Source organism: Leopardus geoffroyi, chromosome B2 (genome assembly GCF_018350155.1).
Source record: "Leopardus geoffroyi isolate Oge1 chromosome B2, O.geoffroyi_Oge1_pat1.0, whole genome shotgun sequence".
NCBI classification, from domain to species: Eukaryota; Metazoa; Chordata; class Mammalia; order Carnivora; family Felidae; genus Leopardus; species Leopardus geoffroyi.
Genome location: NC_059332.1, coordinates 121,156,310 through 121,175,444, shown reverse-complemented (window position 1 = coordinate 121,175,444; position 19,135 = coordinate 121,156,310). Strand labels below are relative to the sequence as shown.

General features: G+C 43.1%; 1 protein-coding gene across 3 annotated transcripts in view; it reads left to right on the top strand.

The window, feature by feature from the left end:
* SLC2A12 (solute carrier family 2 member 12) overlaps nucleotides 1-19,135 on the top strand; it is a 60,113-nt gene that overhangs the window by 20,159 nt on the left and 20,819 nt on the right. For 2 of the 3 annotated variants that reach the window (XM_045499686.1, XM_045499684.1), the window contains exon 2: nucleotides 499-1,830. In XM_045499686.1, the coding sequence (XP_045355642.1) occupies nucleotides 499-1,830 (1,332 nt within the window). Of the gene's footprint in view, nucleotides 1-498; nucleotides 1,831-4,728; nucleotides 5,211-19,135 lie in introns of those variants that run through there. The other variant, XM_045499687.1, reaches the window with a different exon arrangement.

Here is a 19,135-nt window from a genome sequence, read left to right as displayed (position 1 = left end):
TGGAGGTTGTGGTTCATTTTTCCCCAGGTTACACAAGGGGAATGGAGGTTTCTACCCTTTCTACTCTGCCTTGGAGGTTTGCCTTTAGAGAAAAGCCTGCCGTGGGGCCCGAGGAACTGGGCTGGCTGAATTTCTGATCCAACACCAAAGCAGGAGCCAAATGGGGTTGCTCTTGTTGGTTCAGTCTTTATCATCTATCATCTGCTTATCTTGCGTAGCTGTCTGCTGGCCACTGAAAAACAACAGTGGCACCACAAATAGAAGGAAATGACTTCTTAGATGGCCTCACCCCTCTCCTCCAAAAATGAAAGAAAAAGGATATTTCCATTTATATCTAATCATTTTTGTTAATATATTACTTTACTATATTAATGTGTGTGTGTGTATACTCAGTGCTCCGAAAAGCTTACGCACACAAGCTTCAGTCTCCATTCAGACATAAAATGTTTAAACTAATGGTGCAGAACTGACCTCTCTGTCTCTCCTCTCTGCCCGTAGGTTGCGGCATGTTTACTCTCCTGTCGTCCGTCACTGCTGCTGTCAGTGGCCTCCTGGTGGGTTATGAACTTGGGCTCATCTCTGGAGCCCTTCTGCAGATAAGAACCTTATTAGCCCTAACCTGCCACGAGCAGGAGATGGTTGTGAGCTCCCTCCTCATGGGGGCCTTGCTCGCCTCTCTCACTGGAGGGGTCCTGATTGACAGATATGGACGAAGGGCTGCCATCATCTTGTCATCCTGCCTACTTGGACTCGGAAGCCTGGTGTTGATACTCAGTTCATCTTACACGGTCCTCATAGCGGGACGCGTTGCTCTAGGGGTTTCCATTTCACTCTCTTCAATCGCCACATGTGTTTACATCGCAGAGATTGCTCCCCAACACAGAAGAGGCCTGCTTGTGTCACTGAATGAGCTGATGATTGTCATCGGCATACTTTTTGCCTACATCTCAAATTATGCGTTTGCCAATGTTTCCCATGGCTGGAAGTACATGTTTGGCCTTGTCATTCCCTTGGGAATTTTGCAGGCAATTGCAATGTATTTTCTGCCTCCAAGTCCCCGGTTTCTGGTGATGAAAGGACACGAGGAAGCTGCTAGCAAGGTTCTCAGAAGGTTGAGAGCTGTCTCAGATACAACTGAGGAACTCACTGGGATCAAATCTTCCCTGAAAGATGAATATCAGTATAGTTTCTGGGATCTGTTTCGATCCAAGGACAACATGAGGACCCGGATAATGATAGGCCTAACATTGGTATTTTTTGTGCAAGTCACTGGTCAGCCAAACATATTATTCTATGCGTCAACTGTTTTGAAGTCCGTTGGCTTCCAAAGCAATGAGGCAGCGAGCCTCGCCTCCACTGGGGTTGGGGTCGTCAAGGTCATCAGCACCATCCCCGCCACTCTTCTTGTAGACCACGTTGGGAGCAAAACCTTCCTTTGTATCGGCTCCTCTGTGATGGCAGCTTCATTGATGACCATGGGCATCGTGAATCTCAACATCCCCATGAACTTCACCAATATCTGCAGAAGCCATAGCCCTGTCAACCAATCGTTGGATGAGTCTGTGTTCTATGGGCCCGGAAACCTGTCAGCCAGTGATGACACTCTTAGAGAGCTCTATAAGGAGCTCACTGCCCACAGCCAAAGCTCCCTAATGCCCATGAGAAATGACATGGATAAGAAAGGAGTGACACACTTACCAAATACTGGACTGAGCCAAGCTCAATACCAGATAGTCACAGATCCCGCGGACGTCCCAGCTTTCTTGAAATGGCTTTCCTTAGCCAGCTTGCTTGTTTATGTTGCTGCTTTTTCCATTGGTCTAGGACCAAGTAAGTATCCTATTTTTTATTCCTTCCCTCTTTGCCCTTATGAATGCTAACTTGTTGCCTTTGGCCATCAGAACGTCTTATGGCTATGGTACCTTGCACATACACCTACTAGACGTAAGATGGGGATAATACTGGCCACCTGACGTTTCTACTCATGTGGAAAGTATGCTTGGCTCATACCTCTCTTGTGAGATGTGCAGGGCTGGTATTCCACAGAAGGATTAGTTTTTCATTATCTGTCGCAGGAGGATAATTTAACAGCAATTGATTGGGGATAAACCAGACCTCAAAAGATGAGTATTGTGCAAGAAATCTGTGTTTTATGAAAGCAGTTTACTGGAATAACATTTTCTCCCATATCATTCCTGAGTGTCTTCGTGAATGGAAGAAAAAAATCAAGCTTTTAGAGTTTCTCCAAGACACACTGGTGGATGCATTCAGTAATAATGAAGAACAGGGAACGATGAGTTGGGAAGGAGGGTGGATTATTCCTGTAAGTACTGTATGTTTTATCACCAGAGTAACCTCCCTGAGCGCTTTACTCATTAAGCAGGAGAATGGGAGTCAAGTTACTCCCATTCAATACAATATAAACAATTTACAGGGAGATAGCTACACGGTTGTTTTATTTTATATAGCTGGTCTAGTCCAATGACAAAGTTCAAACACTTCTCTGGAGCAAACTCTCTACGGTTTTCTAGAACAGGTTGTTGGTGGCAGTTCCTCGTCGTTTAGCCTCACACACAAAATCCAAACCTCTCTTTAGGGAAGTATAAGTCAATTCCTACAACTCTCCCTCTCCCCCATTCTTTCCCTCTTTCCCTCTTCCTTTCTTCCTTCCTCTCTCCCACAAAGTTTTGCTGTTGTTGTTTACAAGGATCAGGGACCAAGCAGAGTTGCTCAGATAAAAGGAAATATTGGAGCTTAAGAACATGAGAAGACATTGGTTATGTTGAAGGAGAGGGAATCTCATGGACAAATTTAGGTTTCTGGTTCCAGGACCTGACAATGTTCCTAGAAAGAAAGTCACTTTAGGGCTTGCTCTGGTGATCTACTGTTAGGTCATTAACTATTCATTCAGGTGATATGTATCAAGTGACTAATTTTTTAATAACCAACAACTATGCTAGATGTTGAGGAAATCGTAATGAACAAGACAGACACTGTCCCTGTCTTCAAGGAGATGATACTTGAATTAACTGAACTATATTCCCTGTGTCTGCTTCTTTCTGGTCAGCAACCAGCAGATTTGGCCTCCTTAATCTCAGTTAATTAATACCTGGATTTGCACATGACTTATATGGCCTCTACAGCTGCTCTCTTTCCTCACTTTGCAGCCTACTCCCACATCTAACTGAGATCAGTCTCTAGATATTGATTCTTTCAAATTCCAGAGAAAGAGAAGGAATCTGATGGGCTCTGTCCTTTGCGACGCAGTCATAAGTGGTTGTTCAGGACACCTCTAGGCCACATGGTCCAAACCATGGACGACCAGAGCTGGCCCTTCATCTGGCACTGTGAGTTGATGGATTTCCTTCTAAGGGACTGTGCATGGGCAGATACGAGTCAAGTCTACAATACCATCAGCCTCTGACCTCTCTGACTTGTTTCTGAACCCTGGCCCTCCTTGTTAAGACTTAGCAATGGCAAATATTATTAATGAACAATTTCCTGAAAACAGGTTTCGACTATTATTTCAGGAATCAGGCATCTTGGGTGTGTATCTGTGGGACACTTATCTTAGTTAGTTTGGGTTGCTATAACAAAAGACCAAAGACTGGATGGCTTAGACAACAAACATTTATTTCTCATCGTCTGGCGGCTGGCAAGTCCAAGATCAAGGTGCTGGCAGACTTGGTTGTTGGTGAGAGCCCCCCTCCTGGTTTGTGATTGGCCATTACCTTCTTAGTGTGTCCTCACATGGCAGAGGGACAGAGAGAGAGACAGAAACAGAGACAGACAAGAGAGAGCTAGCTAGCTTTCTCATGGCTCCACCCTGATGACCCAGTTACCTCCTAAAGTCCCTACCTGCAAATGCTATCCCATTGGGAATTAGGATTTCAACATATGAATTTTATGGGGAACACAAACATGCATGCGGTGCAGACAATACTTACGTGGTTACTCTGATGCACAAAGCTAATGAAATTCGAGAGAGCGTCTTACGCTTTTATTCTCAGAAGCTCCTTGAAGTCCACCAGAAGGGCAACATATAAGTGTTGTCTCGTACCAAGGAACAACTCAAGCTCCTTTGTGAACTTTTCCATATGAAGGAGTACAATAAGTTTTGCTCATGTGATAAACTTCGGGTGGTATTGTCCCGTTGATTTCCTTTGCCAGCGTCTTTTTTTCCTATACGTTCATCATATAACTAAAAATCTTTACATCAATTTTCTTGATCCAGTCTTTTACAATATCAAGAATCAACTAAGAATCTAAGGAAAGGTGAGCAAAAAGAAAAGGATGCTTTTCTTGCTTTAAGTCAGAGAAACTTTCAGGTGAACAGAGGTGATGATATGGTACATATTATATCAGACATTGATCATAAACCTCCGGAACCCACATACTCATGGTATGAGCTCCTACTCCCTTTCTGTCTTTAGTTTTGGGGTAACTTTGAAAACACGCAGCAAATTCTCCGTCACTAGCTTCCCATTTGATACATTATTGTATTAGAGCAAGAATTCCCCTTCTCAGCAAGCTCCGTTTGATTTTGGAAGAAATTATTGGGAGCTGTTTGTTATTTACCCTTTAGGATTCTTGAAATAGTGTTCTCTACTCATTCTTTCAAAATATAATTTAGGCTGTAGATCCAACTCATACGTATTGCCACCTATTAGGTCAAATACTGTGCTAGGAAGGTTTTACGTACTTTGAAGTATTTCGTTTTACCTTCAGGACAAGCCTGTGAAGAAAGAAGGGCCACCAAATTTTACAAATGACGGTACTGGGTCTCACAGAGGCCAACGAAGTGACTTGCTCAAATAATTGAAAAGACTCGTCTTCTGAAATTCAGTGTTAATCCTCGTCCCAGGCAAGAATAAGCAGGCCTCTGTTGGTCTCGAAAATAAATGTTAATTACTTTTAGTTCCGTCCTCCATGAGGACGCTGTAGAGGCAAGAATGAATGGAAATCGTGTGTCATTGCCCATCACATGAGGCTGTTAAGTGCACCGCTCTGCATTTTATGCAAGATAGAGACAGTCTCTCTTTTTCGGAAGCTCTGCTGGGTAAATGAGCCTGTACATTTAGAAGGCTGAGCTGCAGGATAAGAGAGAGGGCGGGTAATGATAAGAACACAGAAGTTTCTGATGTGTACTTACTTGAATGACTGAAGTTGACGAAGAGAATGTTTACTGGTTGTTTGGTTAGATTTCAAGCCCGGCCCTAACAAAGCCTGAAATAACAGTGAATTCAATCAGATAGGAGTTTCTTTCTCTCTCACTTAGTGACTGGGCAGTTCTGGGTGCTGTGGAGGCCTCCACGGTCAGGTACCAGAAGCCCCTAGATGGTGTCCCCCAAACCTCCTTGTAGCTAGTACTGCCTTCTTGGTTCTCTGTCCATCATGCTGACTCTTTAAAAATAAGAAGATGTGTTTTAAAATTTCATCACCCTTTTCTGATGGCTAATGGGCCCTTGGGAATCAGTGGAAGACGCAAAGTATAGTCAATTAGAGGGAGGCGGGGCATAGGAAGGCCTGGGTAAGGAGGATTGTGAGCAGCTCTGTCGGGGAAGCAGGACCACTGTAAGTGATAGGGGACAAGGAACTTGTCACAAGGGTTGCCCCTCACACAGGGCCCCGGGGAAGAAAGGATGGCCTCAAAGTCACGACAAACTGGAATCTGCGAGAAGGAACTGGAGCCCACGTCTGTCTCCCACCACATCGACTCTGATGACGCTGGCCACCCGCAGAAAAGCGGGTGTCCTTCTCTGTAGAGCCCTGACAGCAGCAGGAGAGGCCAGAGGAGGAGACTGGGTGCCATTGGCTAGTCCTCACGACCAGCAGGGAAAGGCAGCCGGTCACAGACCTAGTGACGTCTAGGACCCAGCAGAGGCTCTGATGTGTCACTTTGGCCTTCCAAGCCTCGTGCAGATTTCTCTTCTGGCCAACCCTCACCAGAACTACCCAGGGGAGGGAACTCTGGGAAACATAGTTCCAGCTCAGCTCAATGGATGCAGTACAAAACCGCCATAGTAATGAACTCCAGACTAAGAAAGAATAGATGTGAATGTGGCCAAAAACATTCCAGAAGGTCAAGGGCCCTGAATGCTGTCTTCAAATGCCGTGATAGATATTTATTTCCGTTAGATATTGTTTCTCTTATTCCTGTGATAGATATTTATTAAGTTGTTAACATGTATGACTAGCTTCCATTCCATCTACTTCTGAAAAAGAGGTGAGATCATTAAATTAATGTCTCTTGGCTTTCGTTTCTTTAGCTATAAAACAAACAAACAAAAAAGACTCTTTTGCTAATGCATTATAAAAGCCTCCACATCTATTTTCTCAGGACTGTTCATTATCTCCCTGCAGCTGATGACTCTCACTTATCTCTAGTTCTATCCTGTCATATGCCTTCGAGCTCCTTTTTTTCCTAATGAGTACGGGATTTTTCCACTTTGATGCTTCACTGTAAGCCCAACGCAAGAAGCTCAGTGCTGAATTCTTTTCTCCCCGAGACCAGGGGAACGGCCCTTTCTTTTCCATGCTGTCTGTCATTCAGTCTGATGCTCTCATGCCTTTTCCCAATCCAGTCAATGACCAAACGCTCTCGCATTCCCGCTCACAAATGCCTCCTGTGTTGGGCTTTTCCTTCCCGTTTCTGCCATCGGAGTCGACCCCTGAGGAGCTCGCTCTTTGATTCCCGGCAGACGCTTCGTGTAATTCTCTTACGTTGCAGATCCTTCCCATGCCCTCCCGTCCAACATAGGGGCCCCCTTAAACACCATGTTCCTCATATCACCACAGCTCACAAATCTTCCATGGTTTCCTGCTTTCTACCACATCAGAGAAGTCCAATGCCTTTCAAGATGAAATGAAGATTAGACATTCCCTAGTCCAACGTATTCCTTTTATAGAAAAGAAAGAAGTCCATGAGATGGAGAGCACACAGACGTGGGACCAGATCCCCAGGCATCTGGAGCCTCATCCATCCTCTTTCTATTACTCCCTCACCCATCTCTGAGGGAAAGATGGTACGATTTCCAAGGCCCTCCATCATCTTCCCAGCTCCATTTTGTAGTCAGTGGCCTTGTGCTCCGGTGCCACCGCTCATGCAGAAGCACGTGTAGACTCCGAACGGACGGCAAAGGGAGGGGCAGCCCTGCCCTCGTGTAGCGAGGTCACGCTTTACCTCTCGGCGCTGCTGTATCGCCACGCCTCCACACCCCGGTCGAGAGACACACGCCCTTGTTACGGTTCCTTTTCCTTCCCCCTCCCCTCTTCCCAGATCCCTCCTATCTTTAGAGCTCAGTTTAAGTCTCGTCTCCTTTAGGAATTCACTCGGTTTCTTAGAGGTCTTTGTTTGTATGCACTCCGAAGTATTTCTAGTGTAGAGCGGTCTGGTCCGGGGCCACGGAAGAGCCTGAATGTAAAATCGGAAAAGCTGGGTTCTTCTAATTCTAGCTCTTCTACCTACGGGCCGTGGGATCTTAAAGCCATTTATCTTCTCTGAAGCTGAATCTAATCTATGAATTGTGCGTAATGACCCTTGCTCGATCTCACAGGGTAGAGTGAGTGCCAAGTGAGTTGAAGCACGTGTGCGACTGTTTGGGATGCTGTTGAGTCTGGTGTAAGTGGAAGTCACATGTGTGATAACACCACTGAGGCCTTAATGATGAAGTGTATTGCTTCGTTATGTTTGTTTTGGCTTATTAACCAAACATCGTTATTAGCATAAGGCCTTCGGGGAAAGAAATGACATCTCATGTTATTTTTTTCCTTCTCCTCCTTTAAGTGAGCACTACATAAGTCTGTTTGAAAACCATGAAGGAAGGCATGTGTGTTTCTAAGAGGAGGAGTTGGGGGAAAAGGAGTTTTAAAATGAGATACGAACATAAGAAAGATCTCGAAGTGTGGTTTTTTACGTGCGTCAAGCCTTCCAGGGCAGGCGAGGCACCATGTGAGCTATCCCTGCTGGCCACCATCGCGAGGCTCTTTGCGGAACAATCCATCACTTGGGCATATTTCCAAAAAATCTCCTTCTGGTTTGGCCCGTCAGATACGATATAGGGAAGTGAGGAGGCCTTGGAAAAAGGTAGCGGGAGGCACTTAGGGCTTTTCTTTGTCAAGTCGTGAAGCATTATTGGGGAATTTCTGACTCAGAGTATCTAAAAGTAGCCCCAGTTTTTCTTGGACATCTCTACCTTTTGCTGCTAGAAAGAGAAGAGAGTTCTTTCTGCTAAGGAGGTAGAGAATCTCATGGTTGAAGGAGGTTTGGGTGTGGGAAGAAGTGACCCTTTGTCTCATGGTTTCCCCAGCTTATAATTGCAGTTCCAAGGACTGAGCTGGGTGACATGTAGGTAACAAGATATGGGTTCAATTACTAAGAAAAGGAAAAGTGTGGATTTTGGAGTAGGGTGCTGCCTGGAGGTGAATCTCCACTCTGCTAGCTGTGCAACCTTGAGGAAGTTAGTTACCTTCTCTGTGCCTCATTTTTTATCACTTATAAATATGGATATGATTAATAATTAAATCATAGCCTTGTTAAGATTAAATCGGCTCAAAATGAAGTCCTTAAAGACTGGCACTCAGAGTGCCATATAAGTACATGTTGAGTAAAAGAAATACATAAGCTTAGGGGTGCCTGGGTGGCTCAGTCGGACTTCGGCTCAGGTCATGATCTCGCGGTCCGTGAGTTCGAGCCCCCACAGGGCTCTGTGCTGACAGCTCAGAGCCTGGAGCCTGCTTCGGATTCTGTGTCTCCCTGTCTCTCTGCTCCTTCCCCACTCATGCTCTGTCTCTCTCTGTCTCTCAAAACTAAACATCATTTGAAAAAGAAAGAAAGAAAGAAAGAAAGAAAGAAAGAAAGAAAGAAAGAAAGAAAGAAAGAACCCTAAAGAGTTGGGTATTCACTCATGAATCTGCAGGGGCATGCAGTCTGAGGTAGAATCCCAAATCTTCCCCTCTGGTGAGAACCAGTGGTTACTTCATACACGTGGTTTGGGTTATTGATTCTTCTAGAGTTTTCAGAAGGGATCTGGTAACTGTCCTGTTTTTTCTTGCCAAGAGTCAGTCATTCATGTCTGTATATTACGTTGTAGTTTTTTTTCTTTTTAAAGAAAACATAACCTAGGAATCCCAATTTGGTCACCAAAATTGTGTTCTAGAGCATTAGTATAAACTGCGCAAGCCACTTGGAGTTTCAAGATTTGTATTAGGAGCAAGGTTTTCATACCAGATCTTGAATGCATAATAAAACTTACTAATCTCATGTGATTATTGCCCAGGTATTTCATTTGAAGAGTTTATTGCTTGTAATAGGTGCAAATCCTTTGTGTATCAAGGGAGTTAGCCGCTTTTCTAAAGTAAAATTGAAAGCAAGATTAAACTGTTTTTATTAAGTCTTCTTAAATCTGGATTGGCTTAGAACAACATTCCTTAATTGTATTAGATCACAACATAGTTTCTTCAGCCAAAAAAAAAGTGTTTCTATTTTTAGGTTAAAGTACATGCCCTACATCATTTTGTTTTCTGGTCCTCTGTTTCCCTCCGTGTAACATCATAAAGCTCGGCCTAGAATTTGAATTCAGGAGGGGGCATGAATTTGGTCGGTACCAAGTAATCTTATGTATTTTATTTTATGCGTCTAATATACTATTCAGGGAAGGAATCCATAGTCTTAATCAGCTTGCCGAAGGGCTCATGGCCTAAAGTTTCTGCCTTCCATTTTTCTGTTACTCATCCAAAAACTCTTCCATCAAAAGAAATCAGGATATAGATGCCACTGCTTCTGTTAGAGACATTTATTTAACACCCTACTTTCCATATCTCGTTTTTCACTTTAAAATACGTTCAAAATCGGAATCTTGCCCTCTCCTGTGCTTCTGGGGTGGTCCCGATCGTCACTTAGCTCCTTCTAATTACAGAGTATTTGTCCATCATGGTTCAAACTTCAGGGTTGAACCAGAGGTTCCTTACACCGTGAGGACATAGACCCACAGGAAGATTTCCCTTTGACTCACGTTCAAAAGTAAAGCACAGATGAGCCCGAACCCGAGGCGTGGAATTATTAGCTCATGAGTTCGTTTGAGGTGACATTTGTGTAGAAACCCAGCCCTCCTTAAAGTGGCCACCGTAACACAGAAAAATGTGTGGCTGTTCTTTTCACAATAATTAGGGCTTTTTAAAATCCAAACCTTACTATGTTCATAAATTAATGAATTAACCTGTTCCCTCTCATGACTAGTCTCTATTCATGAAAGCAGATGGAAGGAATTTGTCCGACGTCACATGCTAAGTTCGGTAATGAGACTGTGGCTGTTATCTTTTAACTACCTTTGTATTCACCCATTCAAGCACAACCTTACACTGCAGGCTGAGTGACAGGTGCCACCAATGAGCCTCCCAGAGCCCTTCTACTAAATAGGCAGAAGTTCCAGCAAGAAAGCGATTTGCGGGGATCCAGAGGAGGAGGGAGAGGGAGGAAGCAGCGAATGGTGGGGGGGGGGGGTCATCAGTTCACTCACTTAGGCGGCATATGTGTATTGCTCACCCATGACATACGGGGCTCAGTGGTGTGGCGATTCGGGCTGGGTGAGCGAGGCCCACGATGTGCCCTCGTGAGCCCAGTGGTGGGGACAGGCAATAAGCAAGAAAATGACTACATGCGTGATACAGTGTCAAGAGGAGAGAAATGCTCACATCTAGCTTTAGGTAAGAGTAGTAAAGGGGCGCCTGGGTGGCGCAGTCGGTTAAGCGTCCGACTTCAGCCAGGTCACGATCTCGCGGTCCGTGAGTTCGAGCCCCGCGTCAGGCTCTGGGCTGATGGCTCAGAGTCTGGAGCCTGTTTCCGATTCTGTGTCTCCCTCTCTCTCTCTGCCCCTCCCCTGTTCATGCTCTGTCTCTCTCTGTCCCAAAAATAAATAAACGTTGGAAAAAAAAATTAAAAAAAAAAAAAAAGAGTAGTAAAGAAATAATGGAAAGGATAAATGGAACAGCCTGTGTGGAGGAGGTCGAAAGGTCACAGAAAGCCTTTCTGGTGTGGTGACATTGGGCCAATGCTTGTATGAAGAAAGTGGTGTGAAAATCTGGAGGCACGGAGTTTGAATCAGGGGTGATGGCAGGTCAAGGGGCCTTGAGGGGACATGAGCTTGACTGAAGATTTGGCAGAACAGCAAGAAAGCCTGTTGAGGCTGTACCACGGGGTATTTGAATTCGGACCAGGCTTTGACATCTGACTGCCTGGCCTCGAATCTCAGGTCCAGGGTATGGAACTTTGGGCAAGTCAGTTCATCTCTCGAGGTTTCAATTTCCTTATCTAGAAAATGGGACAATACTGTCTGCCTCACAGTGTAATCCGTGGGGTTAAGTGAGGCAATCTATATCAAGCATTCCTAGTTCAGTGCCTGACGTCCAGTGTGGACTCAATACAGCTAGTTATTATGCTAATAAATGTCAGACAAGACGTGAATAGTTCTGATAATGCCACCACTGACCGCAGCAGGCGTTTTGTTCAAGCCATGTCAGGACACACGGGAAGTACCTCACGGCCCTATGTTGAATTATGATGCCATGGTCCTCATCACCTCCCTTCTATACACTATTCCACTTGGGTCAAGACTAAAATGAATAGATTTGGGCCTTAAAATATCTTTTAATTCTGGGATTACCTGCAGTCAAGAGAGCTTCCTAGGAAACCAGACATGGCTTAGAGAAGGTCCTGAAGCTTTGGTAAAAGGTGTGAGGTAGGCTGAGAAACACCCACTTGTCCACTCTTCTACGTTGGTGCAACTAATTCAGACTATATATCCTATGTGTACACAACTTCTATCTTGTTCATTGTTGTTTCCTCCAGCCTAACCTAGGGCCTGGCCCACAGCAGGGGTGCAATAAATATGTGTTGTAGGAGTCAAAAAAGTGTTTCTGGAACTCTCTCAGCTTCTGGGACTAAAGGGGAGCTCTCTGTCTAGTTTGGGGCTGATACGTCCTGATCTCCTCTGGTATATGAGTCAGTGTATAGGGAATTAGAGATGCATGTATGGTGTATGGAACCCTGTGTACCTTTCACCAAAAATTATATCTGAATAAAGCTGCTCAATTCAGGATGCAAGGCCATCTCCAATATTTGATGACCTAAGAAGTTTTACATTTTAAATTTCCTAAAATTAAGGCCATTAAAAAGTTATAGTGTTATACAAAATATTCATCTCCAGATTTCTATTGTTTTCCCCAAATACAAGACCCAGTCCTTCCTTTGAAAACAAAGATTAAGATTAGCAATGTCATGGAATAATGTTCCATACCTTGGTTTAGTAATTAGGTGTATTTAAACTTGCCTCTACAGAAAAGATTTGAGTCAATTCCTTCACAGTTTTCCTAAGAGAAATATGTGAAAATCTGAACCTGGCATTTGAGACTTGTTTTTGCTTTTTAATTAATATTAGAGTTTACAGAAATATTTCAATGGATTATCTCAGGCTTAACAATCCCATTGAATCCATCAGATGTAAATGGGCAGTCCACAGTTAGTAATAAAAGATCTTTGTAGAAAAATCATGCCACTGCCACAAGTAATCAAACTCTCAGGAACTGTAAACTGGCTGATATTTTAGCCCACTTGCAAGCTAACAACAGAAAACAAGCTAACCACAAAGAGAACGAGATAATCCCTGCACATATTATGGGTTATTTTTGAGAAGAGGAGCCCCAAGCCTAGGGAACCCAAATCTTTTATAATAGACAGTAAGCCAGCCTGATTTCTTCCGTGGAAGACATTATCTTTAATTTATTGGATTGTAAACAAACCTTTGCTCCGGAGGAGACCCTATCTCTGTCTTCCAAGGCTGTTTGTTATACAAAAATCCTTAGAAAGACAGCCCAGACCAAAGACAGTCAGCGCTTTTGCTCAGAAGATATGCAGAACTGCGAGAGAGCCACAGAGAATTGTCTCTCGAGTCAAGTAACCCCCAAAAGCCGCTTTTATGTTTTCAACAAGAAATCAGAATTTTTTTAAGGTGCAAAAACTGTGGAGTCTAACTTTTTGTGTGGTTTTGTTTTACGGAGTCTAGCCAGCTTTTTGGAGGATGGGTTACCAGTAGGAAGCCTAAGACTCCTCTGCCATAACATTCAAATTTAGATTTTATACCCAAATAACTCTAGTTCTTCAAAAAGCAGTTGTTCATGTGATGTTTGCATAGCTAAAGATTTTGATAGTTCTGGGATGTGAAACAGCAGGTTCTAATTTGGAAGCTGCTTCACTCTAAGATATATTGGGTTTAGAACACAGAAGCATACAGACCAGAGTACATTGAATGTTTCAAAAAAGATTTCAGTATTCTTCATTTTGCCTCCTAGGCTCTAGGGCTTTAATATTCACAATCATGACTGTTAAAGGCAGTTTTAGTGATCATCTTTTTTCCCCTCCAATTCTCACAGGATAGTTACATACCTTTAGAGAAAAGGCATACTGCATACATTATTATGCTTTATTTTATTTATTTAATTTTTTAATGTTTACATTTGAGAGAGAGAGAGAGAGAGAGAGAGACAGAGTGTGAGTGGGGGAGAGGCAGAGAAAGAGGGAGACACAGAATCCGAAGCAGGTCTCAGGCTCTGAGCTGTCAGCACAGAGTCTGATGCAGGGCTCAAACTCTCAAACCGTGAGCTCATGACCCGAGCTGAAGTCAGATGCTTCGCCGAGCCACGAGGTGTCCCCCAAATTATTATGCTACAAACGTGGGTGTTTTATTATCAACTGTAGCCATTAAACAATCATATTCACACATTAGTCTGTGTTAAGTGTAAGTGTTAAGTGCGTAAGTTTAAGATCTTTCCAAATTTTTTTTCTTTTAAATCTTAGGTTTTAGTTATCACCAATATTCCCACCCGTACACTTCCTTTTTTCCAATTAATGAAGTTAAAGGCCATGTTGCTTGATGAAAATGATGATTTATTTGGTGCTCTGGTGTGAGTCATTAAAATGCAAAGTAAATTAAAAAATGGTATCTGAATAGTTTTATACTAAGTTTGCATCTGAGCAAAAGAGAAAAAGCTTAAAGAAATACATGCCTTTGGGGTGCCTGGGTGGCTTGGTCGGTTAAGTGTCTGACTTTGGCTCAGGTCACGATCTCGCAGTCCGTGAGTTCGAGCCCCGCGTCGGGCTCTGTGCTGAAAGAAATATGTGCCCTTGCCCAGTGAAATCTTATTTTCCTCTTTGGAGTTACATGAAGCAGGAAACCAGTACCTAACAGCAGCAGTGTAAAAATTGCATTTTTGTAGCATGAGCACAACTCAACACTTAATGAAATGACACCATCAGTTCCGTTACCATGGGCAACTGTTCACATAAAACAAGTGCTGAACTTCCCTCTCGGTCGGCACCACAGCGTAGTCCTGTGCCCTTGAAGCCTGTGAATATCAGACAGTAAAGATGTTAAAGAAACAGACTAAGGTTTTAATACTGTCTTGATCAACCCAAGCATTCCTTTGCTACTTTATGTTTTCCGGAGCACGATGTTAAGAATTTAAGAATTTTTCCGAGGAATATTTGCAACATTTAAAAACCAGAATACCTTTCAAAGCAATCATCAAAAAAGCGCCGCATAATGTATTACCTCTGAAGCATGACATTCAAGTTATAGTTTAGACAAGAAAAGACTAATTTCTCGTAACTCCTTTTTTTATTTTTCGTTTCGAATCCTAGTTCAGTGGTCTGAAAATTGGGATAGTCGTACTCCTAGAGGTTCATTTGCCAGAGTACTCCTTCAATGGTACATCAAAGAAAATAAATTTCTTGATTCTTTAGGGAAAATCTGTTCCCTAAATTTTCTTCTTCCTCATCTCCATTGTAATAACTGTTGTTAAAGCACACCCATTACCCATCGGGAAACCTTTTTATTATGACACGTGTCCCAAATTATAAAAACCTCAGGAGCACTAATCAAAAAAATAATTGGAAATATTGCTGTATTGAGGAGGGCACCTTTTGGGATGAGCACTGGGTGTTGTATGAAAACCAATTTGACAATAAATTTCATATACTGAGTAAAAAAAAAAAGGAAATATTGCTGTAGGTATGGTATGGAAAAATGAGAATGACTAGATAATCATCTTTTCATAAACCTAGATATTTCCAATAATTTACTTTCAACAAAATTAAAGAATGATCTAACCAAGTTATGAGCTGATATATCATTACAAATACCTTGTTTTGTTAATGCAAAGAACTGAGTGATACTGCTGTTATAAAATTTCTTCAACTCCCCATCTTTTCTCATTATCCTTGAGAACAATAAATTTCATCTAAAGAGTAGAAATGTACCATATTGTTCTGGAAGTGACATTCACCCACACATACATGATAAAGAAAAAACTCCCCAGTCAATTAACGGAGGCTTTTTTTCAATACATTTCACTTTTCATATCTGATAGTTATTTCTAAAGATTTGTAACGTATTTCTATAATTTTCATCCATTTTGTATTAATTATTGTGTTAATACCTGAGGGAAAAAATACCAAAATCTCTTAGGGGAAATTAAAAAATCCCTAAAATTTCAATTTAAGGTAATTTTTTTTCAGAGAATTATGATGGAGTGATCAAAAGACTTTCAAGTTTAAAAATGCATTACAAAAGGATAAAATACCAAGTTCAAGGTGAAAAACTGTATAAAATTGATGTTAAATACCTTAGTCCTGTATTTTTTAAATGGATGATGATGAATATCAGATAGGTATGGTATTTCATAGAATGATAAGTGTTCTATTTTATATTAGAGTGTATAATACCATAGAAGTTGCATTCTTTGCTATCAGTTAAATTTATGGTGAAAGGGAGTTTGATGCTGGCTTATAAAGAAAGAAAGTACTTCGTTTTTCAAATTATTTTAAAGGTTACACAAGAAGAAAGTTTGAAGACCACTGCCAATAGCTTTCTCTTATTTCCAACTGGTTCCTGCTCACAAAGGAGTTCCATGATCAATTCTGGCATTTTTTTAAACGGAGGGTTATTCGATTTATTCCAATTTCTCCTACAATATTTTCAAAAAATCAGTTGGTGTTGACTAGAGATCATGAAGATAGAAAGATTAGGGAACATTGAGACTTTCTTTTGTTGCTTTTCTTGGTTTGTTTAAGTAATACAAAATAGTATTCTTGAATAAAATATTTGAGAAGAGGCCAGGCATGAGCAAAACTCAGAGAGACTGAGAGAAAGGAGAATATAAGAATAAAAATAAAAATAAGCAAAAGCTATTGTGCCATCACTGATGTTGGAAATGGTGCTCTACAGTGCAGGGTACTTTTAAAGAGCACACTTATCCTATTTAGGGAACTTCCGAAGCCAGGATTTAAACATCTGGTTGGGAGGAAATGGGCCTATTTCCCTCTCACATTCATATTTAAAGGACCTCTTGGCAGACAGAGAGCTAGGTGTGCCCTGTGCTATTTGCATAGGCAATAAAAGTCATGGGATTTAGCTTTACTTCTGCAAAGTGTGGAACACTGATTCCTCAGCAAGTCAGGTTGTTGAAAATTCTGCACCCTAAGTGTAGAACTTCCTCCAAAGTTGCTAGGAATTCTCTGGTAAGAGTTTAAGACCTCCACGAACTTTTCAAACCTGGAGCTAGCATGCCAGGAGGTTCAGGAAAAGCTCAAGCCAAATGGAAGGTGTGCCTGGAGAGCTGCCGGGTCTGATAAGTGATAGCCTTGGTGGCTCATATGGAGGGGGTGGAGATAAGCAGGCAGTTTACCTTTGGGTGGGCTGGGTCATCTCCACTGATGGCCCCTACCAGTGCAAGTCCTTGTCCTCCACGGCACATGGAGATACGTCAACATATTTTTTGACACTGTGTCCAGCCGTCAACACTGTCTGCAGATCTCACCCGGATCAGCCGCGTTCTGACAGGCAGCCGTGGTGATTCAGTAGCATGTGAAATACAAGTTCCAATACTTGTGGACAAATTGTGTCCTGGCAAGTCCAAAATCTCCTCTATCCTCGCAGCCACAAAAGAAGGCCTTAAAGACCTGTGCAGAGGGTCACCTGGGTGGCTCAGTCAGTTAAGCATCCGACTTTGGCTCAGGTTGCGCACTCGTGGTCCATGAGTTCGAGCTCTGCATTGGGCTCTGTACTGACAGCTCAGACCCTGGAGCCTGCCTCACATTCTCCCTCTCTCTCTCTCTCTCTCTCTGCCTCTCCCCTGCTCGTGCTCTGTCTCTCTCACTCTCTCTCAAAAATAAATAAACATTGGGGTGCCTGGGTGGCTCAGTTGGTTAAGTGGCCGACTTCAGCTCAGGTCGTGATCTCACAGCTCGTGAGTTCAAGCCCCGCGTCAAGCTCTGTGCTGACAGCTCAGAGCCTGGAGTCTGCTTCAGATTCTGTGTCTCCCTCTCTCTCTCTCTGCACCACCCCCCCATACACACACACTCACACTCTGTCTCTCTCTCTCTTTCAAAAATAAACATAAAAAAAAAAAATAAACATTAAAAAAAAGGCATGTGCAGACTGACATTTATGGAGGCACGAATTGCCAAGGTAGTCCTGGAACGTCAGGGTTAAAGGTGGAATAACAGAAATCAAGGAGGACTGTTTCAGGGTCTGCTAAACTGTAGCAGTGGCACTCATTGTAGAAGAGTTCGCTATGCGGTGGGCACAAAGCATCCCCTCTGGCTCTGTCATCAGGGAAGGGGAGAACAAGGACTCCCAGAGAGAGCCAGCACTTCCTCACGGTGCCATGTGACAATAGCTCAATTTTCCCTGGGAGGGCGATGAGGCCATCTCATGAGAACGCAACATTGGTGATTTTCAGAAGACTTCTACTTGCCATTACCAATATCAACATAGTAAATCCCCATGTGACATTTTACATCTCCGCGCTCCTTCCTTGTGAACTGACACAGAGCTTCTCCATTCTTTCCGCTTTGGGTATTCGTGGCCCCTTCCCAGGGAACGTGGGGGCTTTTCATCATCTTGCTCCTGAGGCTGCCGTGGAAAGATTCTTATCCTTTCAGGAAGTTTTCCCTTGCTGCAAGGACCATCTTCAGAACTTTATTTCACTTTCTGAATTTGGAAGTCTGTGATTTTAGGGTGCTGAACTCATTGTTAAAATAATATCAACAATTTTAACAATAGTTTTAACAATTAAAATCCTTATTTTTGACTTAACAGGCTTCTTATTGGGAGGTTGAACCATCCTTGTCAAAATGCTTGTCAACTGCCACAGCACCCAGTTTGTCAATATTAGATAAGCCAAGGTATCGATTCTTGAATTCTTTCTATTAGATCAAAAAAGAAGTGGAAGCTTTCCACAATGATGCATTATTTTTGGAAACGTCAGGCGCAAGGTTTGCCTGACAAGCTCTTATCAGAGACGAAGGAAAGTCCCTCTCTCAACATTCAGTTCATTGCTCACTGACTGGTTCAACTGCCCGTGAAGCTGGCTCAGGTGCTGAATTGAATGCACACCTAGTACCCAGGCTTTCAGTGTAGACTGTGGGTCCTTTCAGGAAGCCTCTGACAGTTCAGATTGAGTGCTTGTAACTAGGGCTTTAGGAAACTGTCCCATCTTCTTGTTGGCGAGCTCTACCACTTTCTACGACAGAAAGATCAGCTCATTTTCATCCGATGTCAGCATGGGTCTGATGACCCCAGCAATGATTTTCCAAAATCCCACCACATAATTCCAAGAGGAGGTCATGATGAAACTGGGGAGGGAAGGAGGGAGTTTCAGAGGTGACGAAGTGGGAATGAAAGTAGACCAAGAAAAGCTGTGTGAGGGGCGCCTGGGTGGCGCAGCCGGTTAAGCGTCGGCTCAGATCATGATCTCACGGTTTGTGAGTTCGAGCCCCGAGTGGGTCTCTGGGCGGAGAGCTCAGAGCCTGGAGCCTGTTTCAGATTCTGTGTCTCCCTCTCTCTGCCCCTCCCTCGCTCATGCTCTGTCTCTCCCTCTCAAAAATAAGTAAACATTTAAAAAGTTTTTAAAAAAATAAAGCAAACTTGTGCGAACTCCTCCAGAAAACAGAATGAAAGAGTGACCCATCCCCCACCTCCTCCTTATGGCTGCTAGAGCAAAAGGTGGTAAGAGACCCTCCGCTCTACCTTGACAAAAAAACCATGGCAGAAAGGGGCAGAGGGGATTGGTCTGTGGCATA